Source organism: Schistocerca serialis, chromosome 7, assembly GCF_023864345.2.
Source record: "Schistocerca serialis cubense isolate TAMUIC-IGC-003099 chromosome 7, iqSchSeri2.2, whole genome shotgun sequence".
NCBI lineage: Eukaryota > Metazoa > Arthropoda > Insecta > Orthoptera > Acrididae > Schistocerca > Schistocerca serialis.
This window is the reverse complement of record NC_064644.1, coordinates 325,989,637-326,009,652: the sequence shown is the minus strand read 5'-3', so window position 1 is coordinate 326,009,652 and position 20,016 is coordinate 325,989,637. Positions and strand designations below refer to the sequence as shown.

Below are 20,016 nucleotides of genomic sequence, written 5' to 3'. Positions count from 1 at the left end.
GAGTCAAATTCCTTTGAAATAACAGAATATAGCAGTGGTCCGTAATTTATTGCCAAATGAATTAAGTAATTCTAATTGTATGTGTAACAACTTCTCATTATTAGAACCTTTTCAGAAACAATGATAATATATTATTTGCAGTCGGGATGTTGAGAAGCCACTTGTGTATTACCTTTTCTAAAATTTTTGATATTGCTGGCAAACTGGATGGAACTTTGACAGCATCTCTTTACCTCTTTTCTTATATGGGTGCTTAACTGCAATATGTCTCAGCTAATTGAGGAAATGTTCTAGTGATAAATGACTGGCTACACAAATAACTTGATATGTTACAAAATTCAGAAGAACACTCTTTCATTAATTTTATTGATATTTTGCCATAAGCACTAGAATTTTTGATTTTCTATATCTACATCTACAAAAACACTCCACAAGCCTCTACACAGTACATAGTGGTGGGTACCTTTTAAAGATTATAAGGTGGAGATTATTTTACTGGCGTAGTGAGTTACATTCATATTACTGAAGTTACCTGTAATGGTTAGTCTGTGATATTCCATGGCAGCATCTACAGTAACGGTTATGAAACTGAAGTTATCTCTAATGGTTAGTCTGTGGTATTCCATGGCAGCATCTACAGTAACAGTTATGAAATAGTTGTTACAAAGCTTTGCAACGCTATGCTCATATGTTATCAATGTATCATTTACTCCTAATACTACCTGCTAGTTTTCATCTCTGATTCTACCTGTCTCCTCCTTCACTACATTCCATAATGTCTTTATTTTGTTACCTAATGTGCCTATCTTTTTCTCATGTTGCATTTACTCTGATGCCTGTTTTACTAAATTCAGTATTCTGTTGCAGGTTTTGAAATGAGCTATAGCATTAACATAAGACATGTTTCTAACTGACAGACACAGTTTCCTTTTTTTCTTCTTGATCATCAATCCAGATGGTGGTTTTATCTAGGGTGATCCAATTCATTGACTGAAGAGATTCCAATAATGGTTCATTGATTTACAGCAGATGTCAAAAACCTTCAGGATTTTGTGGATTGTGCAAGTTATTTATTTGGTTGGAACTTCAGTTATAGTTGCACTTTCTTTTAATGCGCAGAATACTCTTGAGAAAATAGTTAACTAGTCTGAAGGAAGATGAAGGAGAGCACTGTTTAAAAAAATGCTTCTGGTGAGGGGGCACTTGTCAAGGTACAGGAAGGAAAAACATAAATGACTCCGTTAGTGGCTGATAGAGTCATTTTATTAGGACCTAAAAGATTGTTGTAGTCTGCTTCAGTGAACTCACAGAGTGATTTCAGTTTTTCAACATGTGGAGTGTAAGTACTAAAATGTTGGAAAATGTTACCAACTAGGAGCTGTAGATCAGTGAGTAAGCAGTCTATGTCAGTTTGGACACCATTATGATTTACACATTGTGAGAAGGACCCCTAGATGTATTATGTTATTTGCACTGTTTGGTCCAACTTATAATAATGTTTTTACACTTCCTGTTCTTCTTTCCAGAATTAGTATTTGTGTTGTCAGCCAAAATTGGCAGCCTTTTTCTTTTTAAGACTGGATATTTCTAAACACCTCTGAGGCATGAAAGCCAAAGAGGCTGCACTTTTATCACTGCATTTCAACTCTGGCACTCACACTATGCTGCCTTTATCTGGTATGTAACCCTAACCACTGAAAGAATCAAATTGAAATCTTTGTGGCTGGAAGAATCATCCTTCAAATAAGCTGTATGTCTTGCAGTTCCATCTATTTTTCTTCCATATCACACTATGCAATCACATTCATGATGATTGATTTGGTTTTGTATTCGTAGTGTCCTGCAGCCTGTACAAAGTTGATGAATTGCATTTTTTGTGTGTAAATAGACAAGACTCCTTGTTTTTTATTGTTTATTTGCATTTTGGCTGGATTGACAAAGGGCTACATCCTCATCTTCAGTGCTCATGTAATTTATTATTGTGGCTCCACAGAATTTTAATAGATTTTCATTAGGTTTCAGATGAGGCAGTGTGCTTTACAAACTGAAGTAAAACTTCCAAAAGAATCTACAGATATTTTAAGAGGGTCTAACAATAGATTATACAATGGCTGAAGATGGTCATCTACTAAATTAAATATTTAACCAAAGCCTTAACTAATACACACAAAACTATTGTGGGGTCATTCTTCTAATCAGCCATGTCCTCAACTGTATCATAATGCGAGCATGTTGTTATTATGGCCTTATTGTTTTGTGGTCTTCAGTCCAGACACTGGTTTATGCAGCTCTCAATGCTACTCTACCCTGTGCAAGCTTCTTCATCTCCCAGTACTTACTCCAACCTACATCCTTCTGAATCTGTTTAGTGTATTCATCTCTTGGTCTCCCTCTACAATTTTTACCCTCCACGCTGACCTCCAATACTGAATTGGTGATCCCTTTATGCCTCAGTACATATCCTGCCAACCGATCCCTTCTTCTAGTCAAGTTGTGCCACAAATTTCTCTTCTCTCCAATTCTATTCAATACCTCCTCATTAGTTACATGATCTACCCATCTAATCTTCAGCATTCTTCTGTAGCACCACATTTCAAAAGCTTCTACTCTCTTTTTCTCCAACCTATTTATTGTCCACATTTCACTTCCAGACATGGTTACAATCCATACAAATACTTTCAGAAACGACTTCCTGACACTTGAATCAATACTCGATGTTAACAAATTTCTCTTCCTCAGAAACCCTTTCCTTGCCATTGCCAGTCTACATTTTATATCCTCACTACTTCGACCATCATTAGTTATTTTGCTCCCCAAATAGCAAAACTCATTTACTACTTTAAGCAATTCATTTCCTAATCTAATTCTGGCAGCATCGCCCAATTTAATTTGACTACATTCCATTATTCTCATTTTGCTTTTGTTTATGTTCATCTACATCCTCCTTTCAAGACAGTGTCCATTCCATTCAGCTGCTCTTCTAGGTCCTTTGCTGTCTCTGACAGAATCAAAATGTCATAGGCAAACCTGAAAGTTTTTATTTCTTCTCCATGGATTATAATTCCTACTCTGAATTTTTCTTTTGTTTCCTTTACCGCTTGCTCAATATACATATTGAATAACATCGGGGATAGGCTACAACCCTGTCTCACTCCCTTCCCAACCACTGCTTCCCTTTCATGCCCCTCGACTCTTATAACTGCCATCTGGTTTCTCTACAAATTGTAAATAGCCTTTCGCTCCCTTTATTTTACTGCTGTCACCTTCAGAATCTGAAAGAGAGTGTTCCACTCAACATTGTCAAATGCTTTCTCTAGGTCTACAAATGCTGGAAACGTAGGTTTGCCTTTCCTTAATCTATTTTCTAAGATAAGTCGTACAGCCAGTATTGCCTCACGTGTTCCAACATTTCTACAGAATCCAAACTGGTCTTCCCCGAGGTCGGCTTCTACCAGTTTTTCCATTCGTCTCTAAAGAATTCGTGTTGGTATTTTGCAGCCATGGCTTATTAAACTGGTAGTTCAGTAGTTTTCATGTCTGTCAACACCTGCTTTCTTTGGGATTGGAATTATTATATTCTTCTTGAAGTCTGAGAGTATTTTGCCTGTCTCATACATCTTGCTCACTAGATAGTAGAGTTTTGTTTGGCCTGGCTCTCCCAAGGCTGCCAGTAGTTCTGATGGAATGTTGTCTACTCTCAGGGCCTTGTTTTGACTTCAGTCTTTCAGTGCTCTGTCAAACTCTTCACGCACTATCATATCATCTTCATCTACATCCTCTTCCATTTCCATAATATTGTCCTCAAGAACATCGCCCCTGTATAGACCCTCTATATATCTTCCCCTTTTCTGCTTTCCCGCCTTTGCTTAGAACTGTGTTTCCATCTGAGCTCTTGATATTCATACAAGTGGTTCTCTTTTCCCCAAAGGTGTCCTTAATTTTCCTGTAGGCAATATCTATCTTACCCCTAGTGATATGTGCCTATACATCCTTACATTTGTCCTCTAGCCATCCCTGCTTAGCCATTTTGCACTTCCTGTCGATCTCATTTTTGAGATGTTTGTATTCCTTTTAGCCTGCTTCAATTAGTGCATTTTTATATTTTCTCCTTTCATCAATTAAATTAAATATTTCTTCTGTTACCCAAGGGTTTCTACTAGTCCTTGTCTTTTTACCTATTTGATCCTCTGCTGCCTTCACTATTTCATCCCTCAAAGCTACCCATTCTTCTTCTAATGTATTTTTTTCCCCCATTCTTGCCAATCGTTCCCTAACGCTCTCCCTGAAGCTCTCTACAACCTCTAGTTCTTTCAGTTTATCCAGATCCCATCTTCTCAAATCCCCACCGTTTTGCAGTTTCTTCAGTTTTAATCTACAGTTCATAACCAATAGATTGTGGTCAGAGTGCCTTTAAACATTCTTTGTTTAAAGGGTGAGTATTTCTTTGTTTAAATTGCTTAAGTATTTTAATATAAAATATTGTTTTGTAGCATCAATTATCAAGTTTACTGACATTAATTTTGTAACTCCACAATAAATCTTCTTACATAGTAATTTATAATGTGGAAGTGAGACTACGATTTACATACTATATTCAGATCACTTACTGTTGCTCCATGTCACCATGGCTAATATTGCGATTATCAAGAACATGGTTTCACTGTACTGTTATGAGAATTTCATATCTGTTTCCAAGCCATCATTGAATGCCACACTCTTTTAAATATATGTCGACAATGAAGGACACAGGTTAAGTGATTCAAACATGTCATATTCCTGCTCATGCCTTTCTGTTCGCAGCACATTATCTTAATGTAATGCCTACTAACTGCTGAGAAAAGTTATACCTAACAGGTCATAGAAAAATCCAACACATTAACTACAAAACTCTGGCAAATGGGTATTCATATATCCAATAACAGGTCATAGCTAGTGAGGTAGCATGAGACAGTAAGTTTATAAAATTCACTCACAGCGTTATTGCACTTTATGACCAGCATGCTACCTGGAATTCAGTTAGATCCATGCATGACGACAGTTTTATGAGATATTGATTAAATGAGAGACTGCACACGGAAGATTTAAGCAAATTCCAACTATAGAATATTCAAGCAAGTTCCAACACTTGAACTTTATGAGGACTACATGAAAATGTAGAACAGAATTTTAAAAAAATACCATTTCCAAAAATTAGGTATATCTTTTCTCTTATATATTAGCAAGTCAAATCCGGCAGGGCTTGCAGAATAAGCAGTGCAGTCTGTGCCCAGAAAGCCAGAGTCTGACGTTTTTATCAGAAAATCTCCAAACAAACAGCTCTTAAGCTGCAATAAATGGATTTTTCACAACCACAGGCAACATTCCTGCAATAGGCATGTTTTCTTGAACCTGGAACAGTGGAAACTCCAGGTGAGAATATAAAAAATGTAAGAAAAAGATAGATTGCTACTTACTGTAGAGATGACACAGTATGTTCCAGACAGGCACAACTAAAAGACACTTACACATTGGCTTTTGGCCACAACATTCATCAGAAAAGAAAAGATTCACAAATTCATTCACACAAGCAAGCACTTCATGCATGCATGATCGCCATCTCTGGCAGCTGGGACCAGATTGCTGTGACCAAAAGCTAATGCATAACCATCTTTTAGCTGTGCCTGTCTGCAACTTAATGTGTCACCTTTATGGTAAGAGGGAATCTATATTTTCCTTAGTTTGTTAAAACTTGTTTATAGAAACATATTATGGAAACTCCACATTAGAAGCTCTGTCAAAATCACGTATTATTCCAGTTCTTAAGGATATCGTCAGTCTTTCTCTTGTGTTAGTAAGTAACCGACTGAGTGAAAACAAAGCTAAATTCATTTATAAGAATACCTAAGTATTTTAATGAAATATAATCAGCCAAATAAAAGTGAATCTTCATATTACCAATAGTATCAAAATTTTTGGAGTACAATGGTCATCATCAGATCCAGAATTACCATAACCTGACAATAGCGTTAATCAAACTGAGCAACAATCTCAGGTAATAGCTAGACATGAAGCAAACATTTTAACACTGAAAAATTTCAGTGAGGTATTTATTTTGGTATCTTACTTTTGAAATCAAAATGGTTGTATTTATCAAACATTGTATGTCAGCTGCCTAATAAAGATACAACAATTCATCCTTGAAAAAAATAAAAAATAAAAATAAAAAACCCATTAAGTCAGCCTTTGGTCCTCCTTATGCTCAAAGTGTTTGTAACTAGTTAAGTGACGTAATTTTCACGTTCTCTGTCTTCTTCATTGATTTGTTAGCCACTAGAGTTCTCAACACCTTCCATAGTATCTTAAGTAGTTATCATCATTCCAAAACTACAGTACATGGTTTGACTCCTGTAGCATCTCGGCATTACATTTTCTGTGTCATCTTCTGCACCACAGCCACAAACTGAACCACTAACCACTAACCTGTGACTTATCCACAACTGTGCTGTATTGGCAAGTAGATTGACACCTTTTATCATTGGAATAGTTTTCCCTTGCAATATCCTGACTATCTTCCTCCTGTTTCACAGTGAGCAACTATATACAGCTGATTTTTTAACATTTTCTGTTTCGTTCATTTAAAAAATGGAGCTTCTATAGCATTATTTCAGCAACCTGGACGATTGAATGGCAGACCTGACACAACAAGAGCATGTCAATAGCAACCTATGCAACGGCGCAGTGTAACGGACCTTCAACACAATTCTTTCAGCAGGTCAAGTAGTGCCACAATCCAAATCAAGTCCAAAGAGGAGAACCAATACCAAAGCAAAGTTGTTGATGAGTAGACAGTAGTATGGAAGAGACCGAATGAATGCTATCAGCCAAAGTCCACAACTAACTGACTGGTTGAGATGAGGTGGTATTTATGCCGGCCAGCTGTGAGGGACACTATTAGCCAGTGTATTCACATGGTGCACTGCAGGGACACTGCCCTCTATCAGCCATCAAAATCCATTTGTTCCAGTGGGAATTCAACTTCTGCACAGCCTGATACCAGATCCCTCCCACCCCAAAACTGGTGCATATGGGCGGAAGTGCCCCAGATGGTGCCATGAAAAGTGAAACAAAGGTGTGGGCAAAGGTGCAGTCTCATCAACTGTAGGCTGTGAGGAGGAAATGTGGTTGCCAAATGTGGTTGCCAGTGTCCATTGGGACATTGCTGGAGATGGGCATGCCATGGAGAACCACTGATCCACAGGGAGAGCCTGGGTGAAAACGAGACATTTGCAGCCACTCGGGGTTCTGGCCATTGTGGCACATTCGTGCCAGAAGGCAGTGGAAGAGGGGCTGGGGAGGGGGTGCTTGTGTCTGAGGTCAAAGCTGGATGTGGTGATGGTGCTCAAGCCCCTTCTGTCTTTGGACCAACATAACTTGTCACCCATGGATGGACATTACCATTGCTGATGTCCAAGCCTCTGTACTCCTGCAGGAGCATGCCTACACAACAGTTCCCAGGGTGTAATACCCAGACAGACATGAGCAAGGTTCCAGCATCAATGGTGTCAGCAGATGAAGCAACGGCCGATGTTGGTGACCATGGTGGTACTCCGCAGGCTGCGATTGTTAATTAGTATGGTGTGATAAGTTCTCTAAACCAAAGTAAATGCCGCCATAGCAGAGGATGATTCACTAGCCATCTTCATCAGCTGCTTAAAAGTACAGACCAGACATTCAGCTTCATCTTTGGAGGAAGGCTGGAATGGAGGCTACAGATGTGTTTTATGCTATTGTTGGCAAAGAAGTCCTCAAAGGCAGAGACTGTGAATTGTGGGCCATTGTCAGAGACCTATGTGCTAGGCAACCTTCAATGGCCTAAATTTGGCCTAAGACAGTAAGCGTGCCCCGGTTGTGGTGGATACCATGCTTATGACTTAGGGGTACTTTGAATAATCATCTAAAATGAGCAACCACAGAGAATCCAAGAATAGGCATGTGAAATCGAGATAGACATGGTTCCAAGAGAGGTGAGGATCAGGCCAGGGGGCAAAAGATTGAGGAGGCACTGCCTAGTACTAGGCGTATGCTGCACAACTACAGACCAATTTTCCAATATCGCCATTGTTCCCAGGCCAGTACACATCATGGTGTGCCAGCATCTTCATGCGGGACATGTCCCAATGACTCCAGTGGAGCAAACTCAACACTGAAGATGCAGTTCCACCAGAACAACCACTTGAAGTGCATACGTATTAATATCCAAAAGGATGATACCATCAACAACTGAGAGGCGGTGAGAAAGCTGTGTCCAAGGATGGAACACTGTTGTCAATTGATGAGAGAGATAATGGGGCATGCCATGGATTACATAGTGAAGGACCTGTCGCCTGGTGGGGGCCCGGCACATTGCAGCAGCAACACTCTTGGCTGTAAAGAGAAAACTGTCCAACGTGTGTTGACATTTGGCATTGATGTGGAAGAAGGGGACCTCCTCCTTGTCAAAATCTGGGTCCCGGCCAGCCGATAGACAGAACTGTGCATCGGCATTATAATGCTGTGCTGTCGGCTTGTACTAGACAGTATAATTGTAGGCACTGGGGAACAGCACCCAGTGCGGGAGGCATTACGCTTTTTATTCTGGAAGATTGGAATACTGCCCAAATAATGCCACCAACAGCTTGTGATCTGTAATTAGAGAGAATTGTGTTCCAAAATATAGACATGAAATTTCTCAATTGCAAACACTATTGCGAAGGCCTCCTTTTCAATTTGTGTATAGTTGCGCTGTGTTGGGGTCAGGGTTTTGGATGCATATGTTATTGGCTGCCCAGAACCTCCCTATATCCCTATTCCTGTGTGCCAAGACTGCGGTAATACTGTAGGCAGACACATCGGCTGCCACAACAAATAGTTGATCGGGGAGAATAGGGCTTGAGACAGGATGTGGATGTCAGCATGGTTTTCAGAATGACAAAAGCCTGATCACAAGCAGGGGTCCTGTTCTACAGGACCCCCATTTTATGCAACTGATTTATGGGTTGCACAGTGTGGTCTATCTGGCGGAGAACTTAGCATAATAGTTGAACTTGCCGTAAAACCATGTAATCCGGATGATGACCGAGTGTTTGACCCATGCACTAGATTTGACAGGTTCGACAACCCCAACAGCCTGGAGACAATTGAATTCCTGCTTCACAGCAGCCACCAGAATTAGTGTGGCATGGTAAAAAGGAGGCGTGGCACCCGGCCAAAGGGTTATGTGTGCCTGAAAGTATGAAGCACACCCCAAACTTGTTGAAAGGAGATGGAAACTCCATTTCCTGGAAAACACCTTCACTTAATCTGAGATAGAAAATCCAAATGCCATGAAGGCATTAATACAAAAAATGTTGTTAGCTGATGGATGGTCGATGGCAAAGAGTGTCAAAAGCTGGGTAATATATTTTTACACTGCTGCAATCAAAAACTGCCCACAAAGAGGAATCACACTGTCTCCATAGGCCAACAAATTGCACGAGGGTGGAGACAAGTCAGGTGAACCCCATCAGACATAAGTCGCCTGATTGATCAAAGTGATGGTGGCCCCAATGTCTACATGAAACCGGATGTCCAGGCGAGACATATGAAGCATGAAAAACAACTTTTGTGTGAAGAGGTTGCCCTGGGGCACCACTGTCTGCAGCACCTGTACCTTGTCCTGGTGTGGTCACGGTGCTGGGTGGGGCCAGGTCATGTGACTGCAACATACTGAGCAGAAGTGCCACTCCTTGCCACAGCGTGTACAGTAACACCAGCAATCTGGACAGTCTGCTCGGGAGTGAGAGGAAAACCACTGCGAGCACAAAGGGCGCGGCCCCCATAGCTGCCATTGAGCGGCAGCTGGAGGCTCAGAAGTCACAGAGACATTGGACAACCATGACATTGCTCAACCTGACGTCATCCTTTGTTTATGATGCTGAGGTGGGGCATGTGGTAACTTGTGAAACGCAGCCACTTGCAGCCTTACCATGAAATATTCGTTAGCCACCTGTGCAATTTCAAATGAATGAGTGATGTATAAGATGTCTTCCAATGAGAGGTTATCCAGTTTCAATGCCTCCTTGTGAACCTATGGGTCAGCTGCATTGAATCATCACATCAAAAATCAATGGTCGTCAGCATAGGAAGCCTTACAGCCTTGATTGGGGCAAATAAAATCACATTTTTGGCTGAGTCCTTGTAAATCTGTGACCTGTGAGTGATATGACTGTCCCAATTGTTTATGGTATTGACGAAATTCTAGTCTGGAGGCAAGCACATGGTACCGCTGGGAATAATAATTAGCCAACAGAGTGCATATCTGCTGGTAGAAGAGGGCAACGAGGTCAGACAGACGCACCAATTCTTGGAGGAGATAAAACTTGTCCGGTGACTCCCAAGACAGAAAGAACAATTACTGCAATGAATCATCCATGACTTGAAATGCCATGAAATGCTGCTTCAGTTGATGCAAATATGTGCCCCAGTCCTCTGTAGTGTCAGTGAAAGGAGGAAGCGACAGAGGACGGAATGTGGTGTTGAGTGCAGGGGGCGCTGGTCCCCGGGGTGCAGTGACCTCCTGCACACAAAGTTTGTCCACCAACAGCTGAAGCAACTTTTGTAACAAGTCCATCTGTATCTGCTGCATCAGCAGCTACTGTTGCTTGAGCAGGCTAACCAGTTTAGCTTCCTTGCTACAGAACAACTTCCTTTTTCCTCATTGCCAATTGCTGGGTCCATAAGCGGCTGGATACTGGTGAACACATCAGAAAACATAGAGAAACTGTGGTGATGCAAGGTAGGAAGACAACCTACAGATGGGACTCAAAACTCACACCCAAGTCGAGCAACCGGGCTGACTGAACAGTGGACCCGGCACCACAAGAGCAAGTCAATAGCAACCTATGCAAGAATGAAGAGCAAGAAACCTTCAGCACAGTGCTGCTGACAGGTCAGTTAGAGCCACAATCTCAATTGAGACCAAAGAGGAGAACCAATGCCAAAGTGAAGTCGCTGACCAGTGGACAGTAGTACAGTGGAGACTAATGAACCTTACCAGCTGAAGTACACAAATGACCAATGGGCCGAGGTGCAGCAGTATTTATTCCAGCTGCAAGTGACACTATTAGCCAGTCTATTCACATGACGAGGTGGTGGTATGCTCACTAGGCAAGTGCAGCATTGCCATCTATCGTCCATTGAGATCCATTTGTTCTGATGGGCATTCAACTTCTGTGTGGCCCAATACCAGTGTTTTCGCAGATGATTTGATAAAAAGTTATTCTAAAAAAATGTTTAACAATTAATGCACTTTTAAACTCGGCTTTTTGAAATCCATAGAGCCCCCATCCGACAAACCTTCTGTTGTCCAAAATAATTCAAGAAGTACATTAGTAAAGGAAGTTTTAGTATAACCTGCATGCTACACTTAAATAACATACAGTGAATATCATTCCTTGGATTTGTGGTCACATAACGACTGTTTATCATCTCTGACTGTAAACATTGATACTGCTGCCCTTAGCAACAGGCAGTAGTAATGTCCTGGACTATATGCCCGCATCTCGTGGTCGTGCGGTAGCGTTCTCGCTTCTCACGCCTGGGTTCCCAGGTTCGATTCCCGGCGGGGTCAGGGATTTTCTCTGCCTCGTGATGGCTGGGTGTTGTGTGCTGTCCTTAGGTTAGTTAGGTTTAAGTAGTTCTAAGTTCTAGGGGACTTATGACCACAGCAGTTGAGTCCCATAGTGCTCGGAGCCACTTGAACTTGAACTTGTCCTGGACTCTGATTTCAGTTTGCTCTGTGCCTCTGTCTTGAGTGTCACAGTGTATTGTGTACTTTGCTATTAAAGTATGGAATTGTCTACTAGTTTCGATGCATATTATTTTGTATATGCACCTACTAGTACCACTCTTCCTACATATTTGTTTCACATTTTTCCTGCTTAAAATGCCTGTAATGTGCAGCTGCCCCCCTCCACACACACACACACAAACAGCTACTTTGACTAATATTACTGGCTTTTGTTTTACTAGAAACATTACTCTGTAAAGTACTAACAGTGTCTCCACTATTAAAATTTAGATAATTCATAGAAGTTGCCAGTACTTGACATGTTCTTAAATTCCTGCAGCCTATAGTTTCTTGCCTAATATGTGTAGGTTCCTTTAAAATTTTACATCAGGGTAAAGACTCCCTCAAGACAACTCTATTGGCAAATGTTTTCCCAAGCTTTATTTACTAAAAGTTTCAGTCTAATGTTAACCAAGCAAACTAGAATCATTTAATGAAGTGTGAGATACAAATGAAAAACTATACATATATTGAAGGGGGATGACTGCTATCAGCTGCAGCAGGACATTAAGTGGAATTAGCAGCGATGAGCGAAAATGTGCACTGGATCAGTATTCAAACCCAGGATCTCCTGTTTACTAGGCAGGTGTGGTAACCACTGCACCATCCAGGACACAGCATTATTGCAACAGCACGGACCATCTCAGTACACCTCATGGCTGATCCACACTCCCACTGAGCACCACCTCTCCACAGTCCCTGTCACTTAGTGTCCCACTGCAGCTGATAGCAGTCATCTTCGTTCGGTTTACATATAGTGTTTCACAGCTGCAGGATCTGCATGTGTCTATTCTTTTGAAGGAACAGAAACCATGCATTTGAATAACAAATGAAAGACTGTGGTAAGTTGGCATTGCAAAAGCCTTCAATGAGGCTTCCTTTAAGCAGCTGGAAATGTGGTTAACATATTGCACCCAGTTACTCAGGACAGTTATCTTTCAAGCTTGTATTTCTATACTGATTACAAATGCTAGTCATTTTACAAGTGGCAAATGAATGTCATTAGTCTCCTATCACCTAGCATCAACTGAAGCTATGTCCTCAACATGCTGAATATTCACTGCAGTCCTGAAGCATTTTAGTAAGCTTCTAATGTAAGATAACAAAGAAATAATTGTTGCTGGTTTATAAAAGAGAAGAAAGTAATTTCTGTATGAATGTCTAAAATTTTTAAAATGTGCATGGATTTTTCACATAACTGTCATGTTAACTCATTTTCATGAGGTAGGATCATACTTTTCTCTCTTGAAATATACAGGGTGTATCAAAAACAATCTTACAGTTTAAAACATCGTAACTATTATGTTCTTTGAGATATATGCTTGAACAACATACTGTTGGAAAGAGCAAACTCTTTAGTTTTACATGGCTCGCACTAGATAGCAGCAGTGTGCGCCCAGTTCAGTTCTAGTAACAATGGTGTTGGGACAACAGAAAGCGTTTTTTGTTCTATGTTTTGCACAGTGCGGGTCAGTAATAACTGTTCAGCATGACTTTTGTACTCCTACTACAGCACGGAGCATTAGATGATTGTTGTTGTTGTGGTCTTCAGTCCTGAGACTGGTTTGATGCAGCTCTCCATGCTACTCTATCCTGTGCAACTTTCTTCATCTCCCAGTCCCTACTGCAACCTACATCCTTTTGAATCTGCTTAGTGTATTCATCTCTTGGTCTCCCTCTACAATTTTTACCTTCCACACTGCCTTCCAATACTAAATTGGTGATCCCTTGATGCCTCAGAACATGTCCTACCAACCGATCCCTTCTTCTAGTCAAGTTGTGCCACAAACTTCTCTTCTCCCCAATCCTATTCAATACCTCCTCATTAGTTATGTGATCTACCCATCTAATCTTCAGCATTCTTCTGTAGCACCACATTTCAAAAGCTTCTATTCTCTTCTTGTCCAGACTATTTATCGTCCATGTTTCACTTCCATACATGGCCACACTCCCTACAAATACTTTCAGAAATGACTTCCTGACACTTAAATCTATATTCCATGTTAACAAATTTCTCTTCTTCAGAAACGCTTTCCTTGCCATTGCCAGTCTACATTTTATATCCTCTCTACTTCGACCATCATCAGTTATTTTACTCCCCAAATAGCAAAACTCCTTTACTACTTTAAGTGTCTCATTTCCTAATCTAATTCCATCAGCATCACCCGACTTAATTCGACTACATTCCATTATCCTTGTTTTGCTTCTGTTGATGTTCATCTTATATCCTCCTTTCAAAACACTGTCCATTCCATTCAACTGCTCTTCCAAGTCCTTTGCTGTCTCTGACAGAATTACAATGTCATCGGCGAACCTCAAAGTTTTTATTACTTCTCCATGGATTTTAACACCTACTCCAAATTTTTCTTTTGTTTCCTTCACTGCTTGCTCAATATAAAGATTGAATAACATCGGGGATAGGCTACAACCCTGTCTGACTCCCTTCCCAACCACTGCTTCCCTTTCATGTCCCTCGACTCTTGTAACTGCCATCTGGTTTCTGTACAAATTGTAAATAGCCTTTCGCTCCCTGTATTTTACCCCTGCCACCTTCAGAATTTGAAAGAGTGTATTCCAGCCAACATTGTCAAACGCTTTCTCTACGTCTACAAATGCTAGAAACGTAGGTTTGCCTTTCCTTAATCTAGCTTCTAAGATAAGTCGTAGGGTTAGTATTGCCTCACGTGTTCCAATATTTCTACGGAATCCAAACTGATCTTCCCCGAGTTCAGCTTCTACCAGTTTTTCCATTCGTCTGTAAAGAATTCGTGTTAGTATTTTGCAGCTGTGGCTTATTGAACTGATTGTTTGGTAATTTTCACATCTGTCAACTCCTACTCTCTTTGGGATTGGAATTATTATATTCTTCTTGAAGTCTGAGGGTATTTCACCTGTCTCATACATCTTGCTCACCACATGGTAGAGTTTTGTCAGGACTGGCTCTCCCAAGGCCGTCAGTAGTTCTAATGGAATGTTGTCTACTCCCGGGGACTTGTTTCGACTCAGGTCTTTCAGTGCTCTGTCAAACTCTTCACGCACTATCATATCTCCCATTTCATCTTCATCTACATCCTCTTCCATTTCCATAATATTGTCCTCAAGTACATCGCCCTTGTATAGACCCTCTATATACTCCTTCCACCTTTTTGCTTTCCCTTTTATGCTTAGAACTGGGTTTCCATCTGAGCTCTTGATATTCATACATGTGGTTCTCTTTTCTCCAAAGGTCTCTTTAATTTTCCTGTAGGCAGTATCTATCTTACCCCTAGTGAGATAAGCCTCTACAACCTTACATTTGTCCTCCAGCCATCCCTGCTTAGCCATTTTGCACTTCCTGTCAATCTCATTTTTGAGACGTTTGTATTCCTTTTTGCCTGCTTCATTTACTGCATTTTTATATTTTCTCCTTTCATCAATTAAATTCAATATTTCTTCTGTTACCCAAGGAGTTCTACTACCCCTTGTCTTTTTACCTACTTTATTCTCTGCTGCCTTCACTACTTCATCCCTCAAAGCTACCCAATCTTCTTCTACTGTATTTCTTTCCCCCATTCCTGCCAATTGTTCCGTTATGCTCTCCCTGAAACTCTGTATAACCTCTGGTTTAGTCAGTTTATCCAGGTCCCATCTCCTTAAATTCCCACCTTTTTGCAGTTTCTTCATTTTTAATCTACAGTTTATAACTAATAGATTGTGGTCAGAGTCCACATCTGCCCCTGGAAATGTCTTACAATTTAAAACCTGGTTCCTAAATCTCTGTCTTACCATTATATAATCTATCTGAAACCTGTCAGTATCTCCAGGGTTCTTCCATGTATACAACCTTCTTTCATGATTCTTGAACCAAGTGTTAGCTATGATTAAGTTGTGCTCTGTGCAAAATTCTACCAGGCGGCTTCCTCTTTAATTTCTTAGCCCCAATCCATATTCACCCACTATGTTTCCTTCTCTCCCTTTTCCTACTACTGAATTCCAGTCACCCATGACTATTAAATTTTTGTCTCCCTTCACTATCTGAATAATCTTGGACTTCATCAGACATTTCTTCAATTTCTTTGTCATCTGCAGAGCTAGTTGGCATATAAACTTGTACTACTGTAGTAGGCATGGGCTTCATGTCTATCTTGGCCACAATAATGCGTTCACTATGCTGTTTGTAGTAGCTTACCTGCACTCCTATTTTCCTATTCATTATTAAAGCTACTCCTGCATTACCCCTATTTGATTTTGTATTTATGATCCTGTATTCTCCTGACCAAAAGTCTTGTTCCTCCTGCCACCGAACTTCACTAATTCCCACTATATCTAACTTCAACCTATCCATTTCCCTTTTTAAATTTTCTACCCTTTCCTCCCGATTAAGGGATCTGACATTCCACGCTCCTATCTGTAGAACGCCAGTTTTCTTTCTCCTGATAACGACGTCCTCTTGAGTAGTCCCCGTCCGGAGATCAGAATGGGGGACTATTTTACCTCCAGAATATTTTACCCAAGAGGACGCCATCATCATTTAACCATACAGTAAAGCAGCATGCCCTCGGGAAAAATTAGATGATGGCATGAACAATTCCGAGAAACAGGTTGTCTATGTAAAGGCAAATTGCCGGGCTGTCCCCGAGCATCTGATACAGATGTAGAACGCATCAGCCATAGTTTCACAAGGAGTCCGCAGAAATCCATTCACCATGCAGCTCAACAGTTCAACATGCCTCCGATGCCTGTCTGATGTGTGTTGCATTGACGTTTACACATGAAACCATACAAAATCCAACTACTGCAAGCTCTTCGTGAAGATGACAAACAAACACATGTGGAGTTCTGTAATTTTGTTCTTAGCAAGATGGAAGATACAGTTTTATTCCATGCTTAGTATTTAATGATGAGGCATTATTCCATTTAAATGGAACAGTGAACCATCATAGTGTGAGAATATGCGATATGGAACAACCACATGAAGTTGTACACCATGAGAGGGACTCTCCAAAATTTAATGTGTTTTGCGCAGTTTCATAGGAAAAGATGTGTGGTCCAGTTTTCTTTGCCGAGAACACTATTACAGGAAACACATATCTCAAAATGTTTGAGAACTTTCTTTTCCCGCAGATAGATGACTTCATTTACCAGCAGGGTGGGGCACCACCACACTGGCATCTGGAAGTGTGGGGATTTTTAAATCAAAGGATTACTGAATGATGGATCAGTTGCACTGGACCAAATGATTCAGTCTTACATTACCCAAGGTCACTGGACCTGACTGTATGTGACTATTTCTTGTGGGGGGTTGATAAAAGACCCTGTTTATGTGCCTCCATTACCAACAACAATGAATGAACTGAGACATCACATAATGGCAGCTGTGGAAGCTGTAACTCAAGACATGCTCATTGCAGTGTGGGAGCAATTTGAATATCTCATTGACATATGCCATGCATCTCGAGGGGGACATATTGAACACCTATGAAAAGACATGAAAAAAAATGCTTTTAAAGTTTTCCATTCTGCAAAAAACAAAATTCATTGTATATGTTTATTAATTTTTGAAATATAGACATGCCAAATTAGATGATTCTTTTTTTATATGCCCTGTATTTTGTTGTGTTATTTGTCTATAAATTTTCAAATTATTTCATCCTTTCAGTAACCCTTTCAATGTCCCTTAGTAACAATACTAAGTTGCATTGTTTGTTGCAGGGGTGTTCAAAGAGGCTAGAGGCTTGGCTAAAGCAGCACAGTGCTATGTTTCTAGCTGGGAGTTTGACACTAGTACTGGTAGAGTTGTCTGTGGTCCTGAGCACTCTGCTTGTATGTGTGAAACTGCCGCGCGATCCATCTCATCTGGATCGACCTGCGTGAAGGCGGCTAGACCTCCCAGGATGTGACTTTACAAATGCAGAAACAGCATATCCTTGGGAGGATCGTCACTGGAGTAGAGGAAGATGTGGGACGTTCTGCTATGCTCCCAGTGCTGAAATAATAGCTCGTGTAACTGCAAAGCAGAACCCTCCCAGTGTTGCAGGTACCGACAGAAGAAGGTGGTGCATTTATGAGAGTGACATTTCCTCATATACTGCTAGTCTGAGATTCTTGAATCCACAAAGTAGGCTAAATGTAACTGATGTAACAGAAACTGGCAGTATGATTTGGTAACTCATTTTCAGAATTACCTTATACTGCTAAAATAATATACAGAGGTTAAAAGCTACTTGTGGTACACAGTGAAAGTAGAATAACTAGTTCAACATATGTTTTTAAAATAAATGCCACACCAATGTTGCGGTTCTTGTGTTTAACATGGGCACATGATGAATGAAGACTTTCAAAGCAATATAATGTTATGTAAATATTGTAGATACTGGTATAATTTAATTAAAACACCATTTAATATAGACTGCTGTAGCTGTTAGCCCTGTGTCATCTCTGTGGTTTATGTTCCTCTGATGTAAGAGTCAATGTAATGTTATGTAAATATTAAGGTAGTGGCATATTTTAATTAAAAACAAATCTGATTACCCACTACTGCAGATTTTGGTGCTTTATTTTCATCTGACGTCTTCAAATTTATTATTTGCAATCCTGTGAAATACAAATATCCATAGCCATTGTTTTTGCAATCCTGTGAAATACAAATATCCATAGCCATTGTTTTGGTTTTGGTAACATTTTCTTTTGTTTTATTATAATAAATAAATTTTAATGTAGAATGCGTTTCATGTCGAATATCTATTTATGTAGTAGATGGAAATTATGGCAAAAGTTATCTATTTAATGGATATAACATATTTTTTCAAAATTAACACAGTGTCCATAAAATATTATTTTCAGAATGGTATTGCTGAACCTGGATTGTAGTAGTCAATCATTAATGAGATGATAGTTTGAGTTATACATTGAAATGTTTATGTAAAATAGCGACTGTTTCTTATAATTTTTTAGTGGAGTGAGACAAATTTTAATTTCTGAGATGCTATACCATTAACTTGGAAACACACACTAATGTATATATTCAGTATCTTTCAAAGTATGTAATTTTAAACATGAATAATTATAGTGGGAAAGATCTGGTAGAATGTAAATATTGTGGGAATAAAGGAGACCCCTCACTGAAAAGCATTGTATGTCGAGCCAGCAACATGTAGGGGCACAGGTGTGTGTGTGTTTGTGTTTGTAGTCTAGCCTAAGAAAGAGAGGATTCATTCAAAAAGCTTGCAATTTTTTTCTTTCTTTTTTTGTGTAAGCATATTGACAGTTCAATGTTTTTGCATTTTCGTGATTGTTCTTCTTTACTTGTAAGGCATTTTCACATGAATACTTTTATTAAAAAAATATTCATAAATGCATGTAACATGTCATTAACAGTGATTTACATGTATCTGAGTTTCATTTGAACTGAAACTGAAAACAGTTTTTATTGTTGTCATTTTATTTACAAGCAGAAAGATGTTTCATATCAAAAGGAAGACCATGTAATATATAAGAAACTGATAAAATAATCACATCATAAATAGTTTTCATATTTGTGTCTCTGTACCATGAGTTATTTACTTGATTTATTCTGATTCTTATTTGGCTGAACTACCTGAAGTTTGCTATTAATATCAGAAACATTGAGACAGAAGTTCTCACAATCTGTGCAATATAATGTATAGTCCAAAATATAGTATTTTTGACAGTGTAAAAAATTTTAATTTTCATATGTACATAAATTCTGACTGCCACATACAATAAACAGATATTTGACTTTTTTTTTTTTTTTTTTTTTTTTTTTTTTTTTTTTTTTTTTTTTTTTTTTTGATTGTCCTGCAGGTCCTGTACTGGTCAGCACACTCGACACTTTAATTGTGGCAGTTTTTCTCATTGCCTACTCAGTAATTTACAAGTTGCTGGAATGATTTTAGGTTAAGATGTGGTTGTTCCCTTTGAACTATGCCAAAACGTAAATAAAAAAAATTACAAAGATGAGATCAGCCTGGCAATTAATGTTCAGCATTAGAGTTCAGTACCTGCTTTTGTGAGGTGACTATATTAATATCATGCCCTGAAAGTATGTGGTTCAGTGGGTACATCTACAGCTGCATCTGCATACACTGATCAGCCAGAACATTATGACCACAGACCTATTATCAACATATACCCATTCAGGTCTCCGTTCAGGAACTGGGTGTTGTGCTGTC

The 20,016-nt window shown here is 39.6% G+C and overlaps 1 protein-coding gene across 1 annotated transcript in view; it reads left to right on the top strand.

Moving 5' to 3' along the window:
• The window catches only part of LOC126413043 (CD82 antigen-like), a 126,849-nt gene extending 108,372 nt beyond the window's left edge, over positions 1-18,477 (top strand). Inside the window, exon 5 of the mRNA XM_050082939.1 lies at positions 17,537-18,477. Coding sequence (XP_049938896.1) covers positions 17,537-17,698 — 162 coding nt within the window. The 3' untranslated portion in view covers positions 17,699-18,477. The remainder of the gene's footprint in view (positions 1-17,536) is intronic.
• The last annotated feature ends 1,539 nt before the right edge of the window (positions 18,478-20,016 follow it).